Source organism: Sinocyclocheilus grahami, unplaced genomic scaffold (genome assembly GCF_001515645.1).
Source record: "Sinocyclocheilus grahami isolate Dianchi unplaced genomic scaffold, SAMN03320097.WGS_v1.1 scaffold1282.1, whole genome shotgun sequence".
Taxonomy (NCBI): domain Eukaryota; kingdom Metazoa; phylum Chordata; class Actinopteri; order Cypriniformes; family Cyprinidae; genus Sinocyclocheilus; species Sinocyclocheilus grahami.
Window position 1 is genome coordinate 18,356 of NW_015506461.1, and position 17,235 is coordinate 35,590.

The 17,235-nt window shown below is 35.6% G+C and overlaps 1 protein-coding gene across 1 annotated transcript; it reads left to right on the forward strand.

Moving 5' to 3' along the window:
• Window positions 1-3,179: 3,179 nt before the first annotated feature.
• On the forward strand, window positions 3,180-14,483 carry LOC107568811 (histone deacetylase 9-B-like). Its single transcript, XM_016254802.1, has 6 exons — window positions 3,180-3,308; window positions 3,537-3,646; window positions 7,819-7,941; window positions 9,681-9,831; window positions 11,090-11,307; window positions 14,053-14,483. Exons 3-6 carry the CDS (start codon window positions 7,861-7,863, stop codon window positions 14,386-14,388), a joined length of 786 nt encoding a protein of 261 aa, XP_016110288.1. The 5' UTR covers window positions 3,180-3,308; window positions 3,537-3,646; window positions 7,819-7,860; the 3' UTR covers window positions 14,389-14,483.
• Window positions 14,484-17,235: the final 2,752 nt, after the last annotated feature.

Genomic DNA, 17,235 nt, shown 5'->3' on the forward strand with positions numbered 1-17,235 from the left:
CTGCATAGCAACGCCCTCACAACCATCTAGAACAACACAGTAACCTCACAGCATCATGCTGTAAACCATGCAGAACACCTTAGCAACTGCATAGAAACCACACAGAACATTGTAGCATCCACCCTGAAATGTGCTAAAAACTACTCAAGGTAACTACCTTAGCAACTCCATAGCAACACCCTGGCAACCATCAAGAACACCATAGTAACTTTACAGCAACATGTAAAACTTTCACAACACTTTAGCAACTACCTAGGGATGTGCTAAAAAAAACTACTCAAGAACGCCACATAGCAACACTCTGGCAACCCTTCTACATCAAGGCCGTAAGTTAAACACTCAAATGTTTATGAAACATTAAATAAATATATTTTTACTACAGTGAAATTGTTAACTTGGTATTAGACACTTCTGTCTTCTAAAATAAGTGATCAATTAAAAACTCGGTCTGATGCAGATCCCGTATTGATCTGATTTTACTGACTGCTGGTAACCCCAATCTTGCAGTCTGACAACACTTCAGAGGAGCTGAAGCTGTAAGTCACCTCAGATAAGAAGCATGTGGCAAGGTCGGCGTTGTGTAGGCCTACATATGGAACCGGTCAGCAGCAACTAAAAAAAGCCTGGCAGGTGCACGAGAGATTTCGGTGGATGGAGCCGCCGTGTACCTCCGTCCCACAGGTGTTTGTTTAAAGAAGTTTGCTGAAATTGCCCTTTAATGACGTTACCCAATGTAAACATGCCGACCGCTCTGCGTATTTTCCCTACGCATTAAAAACGTGTAAATCCTTCCCGCTAATTGCTGGGCAAATATTTTTGCGGTATTTTTCAAATAGCTCTTATTCATCATGTGTCAGAGAGACTCAATTACAGTATTTCACCATTGCTGTAATCTCGTCCAAGTGCTCCTGAAACTCAAAGCATCCTTTTCATTACGATCGGCCTTTTTTGTCAGCCGTCTTCAGTTTTATTAATCTACTATGTGGGATACTTTAATCACTTGTAACATTTTTTCTGGCTTAACAGCCAAAAAACTGCATGTTGGGTTTTTCCCAAACGAGCCTGAAGGGTTACAGTGGTGGTAAAAACGTCCTTATCCTTGAACTATATGCATGATTGTGAAGTCAAACACATTCAAAAGGATTCACATTCAAGTTTTTGTTTTATTATAAATGCAATAATATGTAATATCAGTTTTATTTAATTTGTATTATTTTGCTATACATTTTATTTTAAAGTTATCTTTCAGGGTAGGATTTTATTTTTTAATTACTCATAAACTTTCTTTTGTCAACAGGTACCCATCTTTTAGGGGTAGGAATGGATGCAGTCATTTTATTTTATTATAAATACAATTATATTTTATTTTAAGATTTTGTTATTTTTTATAAATAATTTTCTTGTATATTATTATAAATACAATTATATTACATTTTATTTTTAATTAATTTTTATTTTATTATTTTGTTATACATTTTTATTTTATTTTAAAGTTATCTTTTATTTCGCGATTTTGTTATTTTTTATAGATTATTTTCTTGTATATTATTATAAATACAAGTGTATTACTTTTTATTTTAAATTAATTTTAAGTTTATTTTATTTTTCAAGTTATTTTTTATATTATTATAAATACAATTATATTACATTTCAAAGTTTTATTTTGTTATAGTTTATCTTATTTTATTTTAAAGTTATACATTTTTTAATAAATGCAATTATATTTCAAATTTATTTTAGTTTTGAAATACATTTTTATTTTCTTTTATTTTAAATACAATTACATTTAATTCCAATTTTAGTTATAAAATTATTCATATATTTTTTTTACCACTTTAGTATATTCTCATGAATCAGTCTTGGCAGTGAAGTGTGTGTGTGTGTGTGCGTGTGTTTATTTTCATACTCTTCATCTCCTTTCATCTCTGCTCTCAGCCCACAGTGTGTTGTAATCACGTTGGGCTCCTGATGTGTGTATGTTTGATGCACACTCAGCGGTCAGACCGGCGGTAGGTGGCGTCAATCGGGCGGCTGGCTTTCCTTCCCAGCCGGAGTAAAATCCAGGGAATTTTGGGACTTCACAGGTCACAGTGGGACAAAAAAAGGAGGATTTCCCCTTATTTAAAGCCAAATCTCTCTCTCTTTCGCTCTTGCTCTCTCTGTTGGTGCCGATATCTCAGTGTTGGTTTAAACACGGCTACCGTGGAGGTTTGTGGTTGGCAGGCTGGCAGGTCCTGGACTCCTACAGCCAGTGGAGATGCTTTTAATGTCCTCCAGATGAACGGTGGTATTGATCTTCCACTTCTTACCTCATTACAGCTGCTAGATATCCCAGAATTCCTCAGTGCGGCTGGACTGCAGCCACACATTCACTCAGCAGGTTCTGTGAGCTGCCTGTTAGAACACTTTTATGAGTGTATATGTGTGCTGAGGACTCTATTTTTATTGTTTTATTTTTTCATTATTTTCAAAATTTTAGATTTTCTATCTATATTTGAGAAGACATAAACAAGGAAAATAGTAGAAAATGTGTATCAAGATTTTAGAGTAATTTTGAATTGTCTTAGAATTGAACTGAATTGTCCCCGTCTGCAGTTTTATTTTATTTTATTTTTGTTGTTGTTATTTTATTCCATTTTTGTCTTGTTTTCCAGTTCAAATATCTAAACATTCCTAAATCAAGATACATTTTGAGAATCAAAATGACTTAAGATATTAAGATTAATTGTTTTTTAAATTAAGTGAATTTTTACTTTTAAAAAATTCTCTTTGAATTAAGTTTATTTTTCTTACCCAATTGGAAGCATAAATTAATTTAATTTCAATGAGCTTTTACAGAAAACAAGACTTAATATGTAATATGTCTTGTTTTAGGAATGTTTATGTATTTGAACTGGAAAACAAGACAAAGACACTGAGTGAGAAATTAATTTTTTGCAGTGTGTAATGACGATTTATACAGTATAAACAGCAAATGAGATGTACACAAAATTACTGAAATGAAGTGATGCTGAATTGAAATTTTACTATTGTAAAAATTTATAAATAAATTGTTTATTATACACCGAGAACAGTATAAATAGATGTTAAAACTAAATGATAATCTCAAAATAGCCAAATATCAGATAATTAATCAAAATAATGACTAACCTAATCAGTTTTGTCTCTCCTCTCAGCGTCTGAGCCCAATCTGAAGGTGCGGTCCAGACTCAAGCAGAAGGTTTCTGAGAGACGAAGCGGACCGATACGCCGCAGAGACGGCAGCATCCTCGTTACGCCGCCGAAAAAACGAACTCTCGAGCTAACAGGTGAGCAAACGACCATCTACCTGAAACACAGATAAACAGCCCTTATTTCAGAAAACACAGATCTGCAGCAAACTACTGTATGTGAAGAGATAAAATCTTAGCTAATCAAATCATATTTGATGTTTGAGACACAGACCAATGAGCTTTAACTGTGGGTGGAGTTCACAGTCAGTATTAGAGCTGACCGCTGTAGTCTCTTTAAGCACTTCCTGTTCTCCTCCCCTGTAGATTCTTCAGCCAATGAGAGCCCTGCAGGTTCTGGACCGAGCTCACCCATTGGCTTGTGCAACAATGAGAACGGCGGCGCGTCATACCGGTCCAGCACCACTCAAATCGAGGTACCAAATACGCTCATCTCTCTTCTACGTTTAAACAATTTAAGGGGTTATATACAGTATATGCATTTTATTTTTTTATAATGTTTTTTTTATTAAAAACTAATTGTCATTTAAAATCTTTACCAATATTTACCACTATCCTTCAAACAACTAGGTTTTACCCATTTGTCAGCAAGAAATTCTAATAATTTAAAATAGAATAAAATGTAGTATGATCACTGATTTATATACAGTATTTTAATAAGTAAAGGTCAGAATAAGTACATTGTTTTGTTTTTACATGAGCAATATCACACCAGTAGCAGTGCGACATGGCTGTATATATCGGCACGGCTGTGATTCGGCCGTATGCACGAGGCCGCAGGTAATCACAGCGTGCTGATATACAGCCATAACGCACTGCTACTTGTGTGATATTGCGTTTATACAATAGTTTGATGCCACGAGAGTGTAAATACATAAGAAATAACAATGGAGTGTCTTTAAAAACTTTCTTTTGTGCAGAACTACTTCCTTCCACCACGGATTTAAATCTCAGTTTGACAGTTTAACAGCTGAGCTCAAGATCGTTACTAATTCGTGAACGTTACTTTAGAACTTTAGTAACGAAGGAACGTTGAGTTGCGTCATTAAAAGTTTATTGTATTATGTAGAGTCGAGTACTATGAGAGAGAGACTGACTGAGCGAGTGTGATTACCTGCATCTGATACAGCATTCATTTTTCAGCTCAATCTCATATTCAGAATAAAACATTAGTTTGAATGTCCGCTGAGGAAAGCGATATCTTTGTCGTACTGTCCTTTCATCTGTTAAGGGTGATTTCCGATGACAGTGCTGCTCACTGCAGTTTTATCTGCATCTTACAAGCTGTTGTTGAAAGTAAGCACTTCCTTGTTCACCACCCTGTTTCAGTCTCTTTCAATAGAAAAGTCTTTACTGCGGACTCACTCAGAAAAACAGTCACCTGTCGCCATCTAATGGCAGAACAATGTAACTAAAATCACCATCACGAACACACGCACACGCAATTTAGTTTCCAATACTAAATACTACTATTAAATGCTATTATTTATATACAATATTTTTTTATAATAATTTTTAATAAACAACAGCAACAACAGCCATCATTAAAGTTGCTAGACAATTCAGTCAAAAGTACAAAGGCTGCGCTCTGATATACAGCATTGAAGTTTCATAAAATATAACGTTAAGAGATTTTGCCCTCAGCCAAAACGATTTGCTCTGGAACAAATAATAGATTAATGAGTCCAAAGACTGCCCTTGAGATTTACCCAAAACGAATTATATCTCATGTTTAACCACTATAGAGACATCAGAGCCAGCGGCTCTCGCAGGGTTCATGAGCGCTGAACGCCGCTGACGCCCTGGAGCTCACATCTTGAAAACATCGAAGCAAATTTTCAAATATACGTTATCTTTATTAACAAACCGCATATTAGTCTAAACAAGCACATTCTCACCTAAAAATAAACTTAAATCTACATTCCGTGACACAAAAACAGTATTTTTATTAAATTATAGTGGATTTGGGCGTCCGCCATGATTCTCACTGTGAGAAATACCGCAAGCGGAGCGATACAAACGGTGAAACGGTTGGAGTTCTGTTATCACTAGAATATCGCACTCCTGGAAAAGGCTCTCAGCCAATCAAATTCAAGGACCAGAAAGATGGCTGATTGATGATGGAACATTATTTCACCCATATTTTGACATTTTATTTTCACAAAAGTTAGTTGAAACATTAAAGCAGACACTTTTCTTGCATTTAATAGGCTTTCTATGTGTATACATTTTTTTCTTTTGTAAACTTAATTATATATATATATATAATGCTCATATATACACAAAAATTAAATGAGCGATTTTTGCCATTGTACAAAACTTCTATATAGCTTATTTTATGACTAACCATTTCACATGAGAAATGACTAACTTGTGGGCTACAAGTATTAATAAAAATGTCTGAATGTCATGACATTGGATTACAAAATCTTAAAGCAAGTGACAATTCAGCAAACAAGTATTGCATAAGCATTTCTCAGAACTCACTTGTTTTTCTGAGCCATTTTTGCAGTGGCTTTTAATGAACTGTTTTTTGTGAAATATTTTGCTTGTAAAGTGGGTTTGTGCTATTCTTCAAAATAAATGTCCTCTTTTAACAAACTCTCTTTAAGCAGACAGGTTAGTAGCCTTCAGCACATAAAGGCAGCTGTGGAACAGAGTTTCATACACTTGTGTGCAGTTTTGAACCTTTGATTGCATTCTTGAGAACTGAAGCATACAGCCCACAAAACTGGAACTAAATAAAATGGTCATGGTCCCACGTCTCATTACTCTTATCAGACTATGGGGTGAAGGAGTCGGGACCCCAATGATCCATTGTTTGGAGCTGAGAGTACACAGACCCCGTCCCAGGGCGCTCGTACCATCAGCCTGACAAACAAACACTGCATTTAAAATCACATTAGAACATCATTGCAGCATGTGGAAGAGTTAGATGGAGTTTGAAGTGTGTGTGTGTGTGTGTGTGTGTGTGTGTGCGTGCGTGTGTACGGCGGTGCTGTGCTGAACTAACTGTGACAGCTCTTTTCCGCTGTGGTTTTGGCTGTGCTGGTGGTTGTGGAAGGGGGTGAGGGGCTCTGGGATGGTGAGGTTTGTTTCTCCTGTGAAGTTCTGCCCAAGCATTTCCTCACGGGCCATGGGCCAGAACTCACCTCTCCTCTCCTCCTGTTGGCACACGGCCGACTGAGTTCATCCTTACAGCCCTACAGCCAGTCGTGTGTGTGAGCGTGAAACTTCCCTGCTTCATGAGCTTCAAAACTATGACCTAAAGATGACCTCATGTCATTAACACTCACACCATTAACTGATACTGACTGACATGGTGCATCATAACTACCTAAAACTCTCTAGAAACCACCTAAAATCTACATTCAGAACACTCTAGCACTCTAGCACTCTAGCAACCATTCAGAACTGAACTGCAACACAATAGAAAACCACTGACAACACCGTAGCAGCCACATAGAACACTGTAAGAGCTACCTGGCAACACCCTAGCAACCACTAAAGAACATTCAGAACACTCTAGCAAACACCCAGAACTACACAGCAACGCACAAAAACCATTCACAACATCCTAGCAGCCAATAGAACACTATAACAACCACCTGGCAACACTCTAGCAACCACGTAGAACACTATAATAGCTACCTGGCAAAACCCTAGCAACCATTCAGAACACCCTATAAACACCCAGAACTACATAGCAACACACAAAACATTCACAACATCCTAGTAACCAATAGAACACTATAACAACCACCTGGCAACACCCTAGCAACCACAAGAGAACATTCAGAACACCCTAGCAACCACCCAGAACCAGACCTACACAGCATTACATTATAAACCATTCATAGCATCACCACACAGAACACCATAGTAACCATCAGGCAACATCCTAGCAACCACTCAAGAATATTTAGAACACCCTAGCAACCACCCAGAACTACATAGCAACACATGAAAACCGTTAAGAACACTCTAGAACCATACAGAACACTATTACATCCACCTGGCAACACCCTAGCAAATACTGGAGAACATTCAGAACACCCTAGCACACTAAAAATCATTTACAACACCCACATAAAACACCCTAGCAACCACCTACCAACCACTAGAGAACACCCTAGCAACTAGACTAACTTCATAGCAACACACTAACACATTTATAATATGCTAGCAACCACCTAGGACACCCTTGCAACTGCATAGCAATACTGTAGAAAACATAAAGAGTTAGAGGGCTAAAGTGAAAATCCCGTTGGTCCAAAATCCCATTCCTTAAAGTTATATACTTTAATAAAACGTAGAATGCATTCTGGCTGTGATTTTGTCACATCATGCCTGGTTAAAGGGCACACACACATACACAGATTGACTGCTGCAGTGAGGAAGTTCATATGTCATTATCTAATTCTGTCCCTCCGAATGCTTATGCGAGGTTACGTCATTGATATGGGAGATCTACTGGTTCTCCTTCTTCAGATGTTCTCGATCTCATGCTGTACTGTTGTTGCTGTGCTTGTGTTCTGCTGCATTATGTAAGAGCTTATGTAATGCTTTCTGTCTGTCTCTCCTCCAGCGTTGTCTGTCTCAGAGGGGCGTACTACAGACGGAGGGGTCCATGTCCCTGTTGAATCTCTACACCTCCCCCTCTCTGCCAAACCTCACGCTGGCTCTGCACCCTGCTCACGCACACATCTGCGTAGGTTCCTGTCCATCACAGACACCTCAAACTCTACAAAGACACAAAGACCTAGAAATGCATGTTTTATATAATGTGGTTCTGAACTAAATTATGGCCGGCACACACCAAGGCAATGTCAAAGAACAAGCAGCGACGAAAGCCAACTGTTTTGTCGCCTTGCAACGGACCTTTCGGCCACCTGAGAAAAAACATTTCTTTATACTAGACCTGTACAACTCGCATACAAAAAGTGTGTACCTTTTAACTTTAATGTGCTATTAATATTTGATTTGACCCTTGATGTAACTAAATTATGCACATTTTAGGTTACCCGAGAAAACATTTTTACAGTGCTGTTACCTATTATTTTCTATTAAAAATAATAAAAAAACTGTCACACACAATATAATATAATGTAATATAACATAATATAATATAAGCAACCACCCTAGCAACCACTAGAGAACATTCATCACACCCTGGCAACCACTCGAGAACATTCACAACACCCTAGCAACCACTAGAGAACATTCACAACACCCTAGCAACCACTTAGCAACCCCTAGAGACATTTAAGAACACTAGCAACCATCCAGAACTGCATAGCAACACTAAAAACCATTCACAACACACTAGCAACCACTAGAACACCCAAGCAACCTTCTGGAAACATTCAGAGCACCCAAGCAATCATACAGAACCACTTAGCAACACACTAAATCACATAGAACACCCTAGCAACACCCTAGAAACCACTAGAGAACATTCAGAACTAATGTCTCAAACTGCACTCAAGAGTTCACAAGATAAACAAGTATGCAATGAAAAGTCAGAGATCTCACTTTGAGCTCAGACATTTTTCATCAAATACTGTACCCTGCTGCTTTCCACATTCATTATATAATTCTATACTCTTACTGTATGAAAACTTTCAGCTCGTTCAAGAAGAGAACAATCTGGAGACAAGGTCTCATGAGCTTTGAAAGAGCAACCTCTGAGAAATATGAGGCCTAAAGACAAAAGCAGCATCGCCGGCTCTCGTTCTGCTGCGCAACAGATATGAATAGATCCTGCAGAAAAAGCAAGGTATTTTTAGGAGACAGTCAGACATGGAGTCGCATCTATTTGTGGTGAAAGCACAAAATACTGTATGAGGAATGTGCCACGCGCGTTAGGAGACAGAGATGAGACGATCCTCTTTATAGAGCGCAGAGATGAGCCGTGTTTTTACAGAGATGAGGGTTTGAGCTGCTGTTTGCGGAGGGTTTAGGAGCACATCTCATTTTCTGCTTTCACTGAGTGCTTGTGTGGATTAATGGGGCCCGTGACCTCTGACCCGTGGGATCTTTAGCCCTTAGGTAAACAGGCCCTCGGTTTAGGGTTTCAGGGTGTGAGTTTAGCATCTCGTTCATCACAGGCTTTTTAAAAGTTTAAGAAATGGTGTCGGGAAAGCGCGTTAACATGCCAGCAAATCAAAACATGGATCACTTTTACCAAATACTTTCAACACTTCCAAATTTTAAAATAGCTGAATGACTCACTAGGGAGCTCTAAATGTGGATTGATAATTATGTGCACTTTATGGACGACGCCGGGGCACAAACGCTGACTGGATGCGTTTTAAAACAGCACAGTTATTAATATTTCATATGCTGGTGTTATGTAAGTCTCTCTCATGCTTGAGTGAAAATTTGTCTAAATGCAAAAATAGGAAAACGTTGAATATTAATAGTGTTTGTGCAATCTGTCTGTTTCAGACGGGAACGGCGCTGAAGGATCGGAGCACAGAAGGTCTCGCAGCCGCCGCAACTCCCGTCTCGATGGAGGCTAAAGTGAGCAACGGGCAGCAGGCGCTCCTGCAACACCTCCTGCTGAAGGAGCAGAGACAGCAGAGGATGATGTCCCCTGGTGAGCAGAGCGCACAGGAAGTACATGCTCTTAAAGTGACAGCGCAACAGTATTATAGTTAACTAAAACTAAAATAAAAAAAACAATTACTTGAAATAAAATAAACATTAAATGAAATAAAATATAAAAAATCTTAAACTTTTTTTAAATTCAGTTAGTCGCCAAGGCAACATTTCTCATTTTTGTTTAGTTTAATTTTAAGTACTAAAATAATTAAAACATGATAAATTTGAGGTGGATTTGTAGTGCCAAAAAATTGCGTTTTAACTGCATTCAATGAAAATAAATAAATATATATAATACAAAGTAAAACAACAATGGTGCAAAATGGAGTGGACTAGAAACAATAAAATAAAATTTAAAAAAATAATAAAATTTAAATAAAATTAAATAAACAGTGCAAGGTAAACTAAGAATTTAACAAACTCAATAAATACATATATACTAAATAAATACAACTAAATAATAAATAAATAAACTAAATAAATGACTGAAGTAACATTAACAGCAGTAACAGCAGCATTAAAATATAGTAAAAAATAAACAAAGTAAACCATAAACAATTTAATTAAATTAAAAAATTTCACAAATTGAAAAATTGCTATATGTTATTGATATATCATTATTATATATTATTTATATATTATAAAAAATAATATATTAGTGATAGTAAAATAATACTGCAGCAGACCTTCTCATCTTCCCAAATCAATTAAGTATAATTAACAATGAATAAATGAACTCTCTATATTTTCATTTTCTATTTCATAACCTATTCTTTCAAAGTCTTGATCTAAATTTCGGTTTAGTGTGCTGTATGATTTTATGTAGATTCTTAACTGCGTTTAATAAAGAAAGAAAAAAAAAACAATAATTAATACAAAGTAAAATTACAGTGGTGCAAAATGGAGTGAATTGCTAACTATAAAAAGTTAAATAAAATAAATAAAATATAAAAACAGTGCAAACTAGGAATTTAAAAACTTTATAAATAAATACCATAAGTACCATTACCATAATAGTAGCATTAAAATACAATAAAGTAATAATTTTAAAAAAATTAATATAATATAATATTTTTTTGTGATTTTAACAGATTTAATATTTACACTTGCATTCAAACATTAAATATTTTATTTATGCGTTGTATTTTTAATTTAATGTTTTTTTTATTATTATTATTAATTTCTTTTATTTTTGACCCATCCTGTGTGAAAGTCAGATGTGTGATTGATATGTTTCTCTCTCTCTCTCTCAGTCACAGCTAGTGTTCCTGTGCTGTCCTCGTCTCCTCTGGTGATGAAGGAGCGTCCGTCTGTGAGTTCTCGCAGCAGGTTACCGCGGCACCGACCCCTGAACCGGACGCAGTCGGCGCCGCTGCCTCAGAGCACACTGGCTCAGCTCGTGCTGCAGCAACAGCACCACAACTTCATGGAGAAACACAAACAGCTTCAGCAGCACGTCCACATCAGCCAGGTATCTCACCTCACTCGTCAGCACACAGCTCCACCAAGAAAATCTAAAGATTGGGTCTTTATTTGATGTAAAACTTGAATTAAATTAAACTGGTGAAACTTTGAAAGAAGAATGAAGAAATAAAGAAAGGAAGGAAGGGCTGAATCTCATGCAACTTGACAAAAATGTCCAGGAAATGAAAATATTTTGGCTTAAAGAAAATAAATCCTTAAGATTTTCTTTTTTACATTATGACAATCATTTTTGCAATTCTTAATTACAATTTTTAAAAGTTTAAAACAACTTGAAAAACAAAACGTTCAGACTCATTATAAGACATTATAATAGTTGGAAGGGAATTACGGTAATATTTGATTTTGTTTTATTGTGGACGATTGGAAAGTGAGTCAATCCCCACAGGATGTTTTACTGGGTGGGACTTTTAACACGTTTAACATTTAGACTTGCATTCAAACATTCAGGATTTTTATTTTAAACAAAGTTTGGGCCTTTAAAAGTACTAAAACATCACAAATTCCGAGGATACACTTCATTTTCTAAAAGCAGTAAGCACTGACTGCTTTCCATTCAGGATCATTTAATGGACAGTGCATCAATGAAACAAAAAAGGACTGTCATGATTAATCACCTTGTGATAGATTTACAGTACGTATCTGAAATACACCAAAAAAAGAGCGTTTAAGAGAGTTTGCTTAACAGCGATACAGCGACACAAACACAATCTGGGTTGCGTGAGAGCAACTTCAACAGACTGTGTCTGAAAATGAGAGTTAGAAATTCCTTTTAACATCATGATCCCTGAACGTGTTTGTATAATTCCCACACTGCACGCAGAGAGCGATGACATGATGATCGATGGATTGATGATACATAAATGTGCCTTTCAGAACTGCAGCGTTTCAGAGTGTGGACGTTGTGTGTGTGTATAAGTGTGTGTGTGACTAGTGTATCCTGCAGTGTGGTCCTCATAAGAGTTTTAAAGGGCTCTTTTCTCTTAAATGACGGTGTAAACTGATCTGACTGATGCCTTGTTGAGACAGGAAGTGAGTTAATACAAGGAGAGGAAGTGAGTAAATCCCAGCAGGACGTTTTACTGCGGCTGCTTTTAACTGCTCTTTTACACTCGCATTCAAACAAGCTAAATTGTCTTTTATTTTCTATATATTTAATTTCATATTTGAATTTTTTATTTGAGTTTTTATTTGAATAGTTACAATTTAATTTTGGAAAATGCTACAGTTTTCATTACTAAATCTGACTAAACTGGGCAGTTTTTTTTTTCATTCAATGCCCCATACACCTCGTTTTTTCCTTCTAATAACACTTTGCTTTCTTCCTCCGTTCAGTATTACTTTCTCTCTCTCGCTCGCTCTCTCTTTCATTTCCTGAAGGTCTAGTAGAGGATTTTGCAGGCAGACGCTGGCAGCACTTTAACACACACATGCATCAGTGTATATCATTTATCCACTTTTTATATCACCTAGACCTTTCACAGCTGCTGTTTTTTTGGGCTTTTGGTATTATTTTACACTTTTACAGGAGGACTGAGGCCAGAGCGGGTGGCGTGTTCGGGAGAGAGACAGATTTAATGAGCCACTTTAACAAGAAGATACCAAAAAGAATGAAAGATCATGTTAATGTGTCACTTATAATTAATTATGACACATAACTGAACTCAATGCAGTTAATGCTGGGAAAAAAATAGAGTGCAATAGTGAAAATCAAAAAGTACTTTTCCAAAACATTTTCTCCATATGAATCAAACAAATAAGTTAGAAAATCTAAAAATAAATTAATGAATAAATGAGTGCAAAGTAAATTGAACAAATTTTGTAAATAAATAACAGATGTAGCATTACAGTAATAGTAACCAAACTTGTCAAAAATATGTTCAGGTCATATTTAAATAAATAAATTATATATAAATAAATACATTTAATTTGTAATATTAAATAAATTAATTAATTAATGGATATTTCAATATCCAAATTGAAATAATTAATAATTATTAATATTTAAAACAATTCCATAAATACAATTCTGTATTTATACAAAAAATGATAATAAAAAAATATAAATGATAATAAATAATATTCACTGTGATACTGGAAAGTTGGAAGGCAATTACTCACTGTAATATAGTAAAAAATTACTAAATTAGCTTTTTATTTAAGCATAAATCAAAGGCAGATATTTTGAAAAAAATTAAATAAAAATAGGTGCAAAGTAAATTTAACAAACTTTATGCATAAATGACAGAAGTAAGCATTACAGTAATAGCATTAAAATAATTTATAATAAATATTATTAATTATTATGATTACAAATTATTAATATATGATTATAGCTATTATATATGTACACATTGCTATTATTATTATTATAAATTTCGAAAGATCATGTTAATGTGCCACTTCTAATTAAATATATTACACATAACTGAACTTAATGCCGTTAAAGCTGGAATAACAATACAGCGCAATTGTGACGCCAAAATAACTTTCCAAAGTTATCATTACTTTCCAAATCATTTTCTTCATATGAACCAAACAAAAAAACTATTGGGTTTTAAAAAGTCAGAAAATCAAAAAAAACAAAACAAAACAAAAAAAAACTACTGTGTATTTATTGCAATGAGCTATCATCCCATGAAGCTTTGCGAGTAATGGAATCGAATCAGCCATGATGATATAAACTATAAAACGCCTTACTTCTCTCTCTTTCTCTCTCGTGTTTGTTCTGTAGGTTCTGTCTCAGTCCATCGAGCAGCTGAGGAACCCCAGAACCCATCTGGAGGAGGAGGAGGAGGAGGAGGAGGAGGAGGAAGAGGGAGCAACTGCGGAGATCACGCCGCCCCCTGCTGGAGTCATACGCACACACAGCGACCCCGAGGCCGCCCACACCAGAGTCATCCGGCTGAAAACCGAGCTTGAGGATGGGCAGAGAGAGGAAGAGAGACGGGACGTGAGAGAGGAGGACATGGGGAGAGATACAGGTGAAGAACAGGACGAGATTTCAGCACAGATGAAGAGAAGCCACGCCAAACACTGTCTGGAAAATATGACGGAAACTGATGTTTGAAAAAGAGAAAGAAATGAGCAAAGGAAGGACTGAATCTCATGAAACTTAAAAAAATGCCCAAGTCACACACTCACACACACACACACACACACACACACACACAGGTTTGTTTTTATGGTTTATGGGGACTCTCCATAGGCGTAATGGTTTTTATACTGTACAAACCGTATATTCTATTGCCCTACACCAACCCTACCCCTAAACCTACCCCTCACAGGAGACTTTCTGCATTTTTAGATTTTCAAAAAACTTCATTCTGTATGATTTATAAGCTCATATTCATTTAGCATCACATATTATGTTTAAAAAATGTTCAGATCCATTATGATGCCGAGAAGTTGGGAGAGAATTACTGTAATACAATTAAAAAATAACTAAATTTTTTTAAACTAAGCATAAATTTAAGTCAGATATTAAGCCATTGTGCAAAAATACTACAAATAATGTTACATTAATTTTGCATTACATTAATGAGATGTATTTTTTGAAGATTTGGGGGAAAAGGCACGTGTAATTGTCATCACAATGCAAAAAATAAAATTAAAAAAACTTAAATCTTACTTAAGAAGTTCCATTTACTTTAAGCAAAATTAAGTCATATGTGACCTGGACATTTTATTTGAGGTTCAACCAAAGAAAGAGTGACAGCGAGTGGTAAGAAAGAAAGAAAGAAAGAAAGGGAAGTGGAATACTGAAAGGAAAGAGAAAGTCCGCAGAATATTCATTTAGCATCACATATTATGTTTAAAAAATGTTCAGATCCATTATGATGCCGAGAAGTTGGGAGAGAATTACTGTAATACAATTGAAAAATAACTAAAATTTTTTAAACTAAGCATAAATTTAAGTCAGATATTAAGCCATTGTGCAAAAATACTACAAATAATGTTACATTAATTTTGCATTACATTAATGAGATGTATTTTTTGAAGATTTGGAGGAAAAGGCACGTGTAATTGTCATCACAATGCAAAAAATAAAATTAAAAAAACTTAAATCTTACTTAAGAAGTTCCATTTACTTTAAGCAAAATTAAGTCAAATGTGACCTGGACATTTTATTTGAGGTTCAACCAAAGAAAGAGTGACAGCGAGTGGTAAGAAAGAAAGAAAGAAAGAAAGAAAGAAAGGGAAGTGGAATACTGAAAGGAAAGAGAAAGTCCGCAGGTATGAGGGCGAACATGTGCTTGTCTGTCTTCTGTCCGTCCTCAGCCCTGTTAGTGTGACACTGTCCGTGACCTCTGACCTCTGTCTCTGCTGTGATCTCCTCTCTCGGTCATTGTTGTTGTTGTGTGTGAAGCTAAATAAAGAAAAGCCATGACCACAGAGCTTCATTTTACCCCCCACATTAAACCAACAGTAGCGCAGCTGCTTTTCATGTGACCAGAGGAAATGATGCTAGCGAGCTTTTCTGCTGCTGTTTAAACGTCTGTCAGAAATGATGCTAAACAACGTCCTTGTTGTGAAACTCTCACTGTTTTTGTCTGGTTTCTTGTGGTCGACCAAAGACTAGTGTCAGTGTAAGCACAATACAACCTACATTTGCTCAAAACACTTATTGTTGCAATCCAAACTATTCGGTCACTCATTGTTTTTCATGATCGCGGACAAAAGCTCACGTTGACACGGAAGAGATGGGATTTATCACTAAAAGTGATAACGTCCTGCTGTCATCCAGAGGCCGGATTCATCAAAATCTCCTTAAGAAAGAATTCCTTAAGATAAACTCCAAGAAGCTGCCAAAAATGATGCCGTAATTATAAAATTAAAAATGAGGTCCCCATTTGACTCGATTTGAGGAGTTGTAACTCGAATTGAGCAAAAAGTCACATCACGTAAAATTGTTTATCAACCACTGGTGTCATTTCCGAGGAGTTGTGCACAGTATTATTTTAGTGTACACTGAAATATTATAATTTGTATTAATATTTTGTCAGTTGATTTCATTTTAATTTTAGTTAAAGTTTTAGTAATTTATTTTCGTTTTTGTCATTTTAATTAGTTTTCAGAGTTTTCCTTTAAAGTCTTTATTAATTTTTATTTCAGTTTTGGTCATTTTTGTCATTTTTGTTATTTTAGTGAAATGAAAACCAGAAATGTTGCCTTGGCAACTTGCTGAATTTTATTTTTTTAGGTTTTTATATATATATATTGTTTCAGTTAATGTTTATTTTATTTCAAGTAAAGAAAATGTTTTTTGGCAGTTTTAGTTATAGTTAACTATAATAAGTAGCTAGTGTTATGTTGCAATGCGTAATATTTGAAACAACACAATAAATTAAACATGTTACCTTTCAGAATTTTGGACAAGTTGGAGATTATCCTAAATTTAAGAAGTTGTTTACAACAACATTCTTTTCAGAAAATCAAATTTTTATTAAAAAAAGGTTCTTATGAACATCAGGAAATGGTTTTGGTAATACTAAATATTCGTAACATTATTCTTAAGTTTGAAAATAAGAAGAAAATGGCAGTTACAAATAATTTTATTCTTAAGAATGTTTTGTGAATCCGGCCCTGAGTTTTCAGTGTTTGTTTATGTGATGGTATCTGTGTTTGACTTGTGCAGTCCAGAGAGTCAATTATTCACATGATTCAGTGACTCAGTCAATGATGGATTTGCATGATTTGGTGATTCATTCGATGTAGATTCACACGATTCAGTGATTCAACCAATGTTGGATTCACATGATTCAGTGATTCCGTCAATAATGGATTTGCATGATTTGGTGATTCATTCGATATAGATTCACACGATTCAGTGATTCAACCAATGTTGGATTCACATGATTCAGTGATTCCGTCAGTAATGGATTCACATGACTCAGTGATTCAGTCAATGATGGAT

What these genes read in the sequence shown, in the direction of transcription:
- LOC107568811 (XM_016254802.1), top strand. Translation starts at nt 7,861, where the DNA reads ATGTCCCTGTTGAATCTCTACACCTCCCCCTCTCTGCCAAACCTCACG. An exon ending in GCAGAGGATGATGTCCCCTG is followed by an intron (nt 9,832 to 11,089) that starts GTGAGCAGAGCG and finishes TCTCTCTCTCAG; the next exon opens with TCACAGCTAGTGTTCCTGTG. An exon ending in AGCACGTCCACATCAGCCAG is followed by an intron (nt 11,308 to 14,052) that starts GTATCTCACCTC and finishes TTTGTTCTGTAG; the next exon opens with GTTCTGTCTCAGTCCATCGA.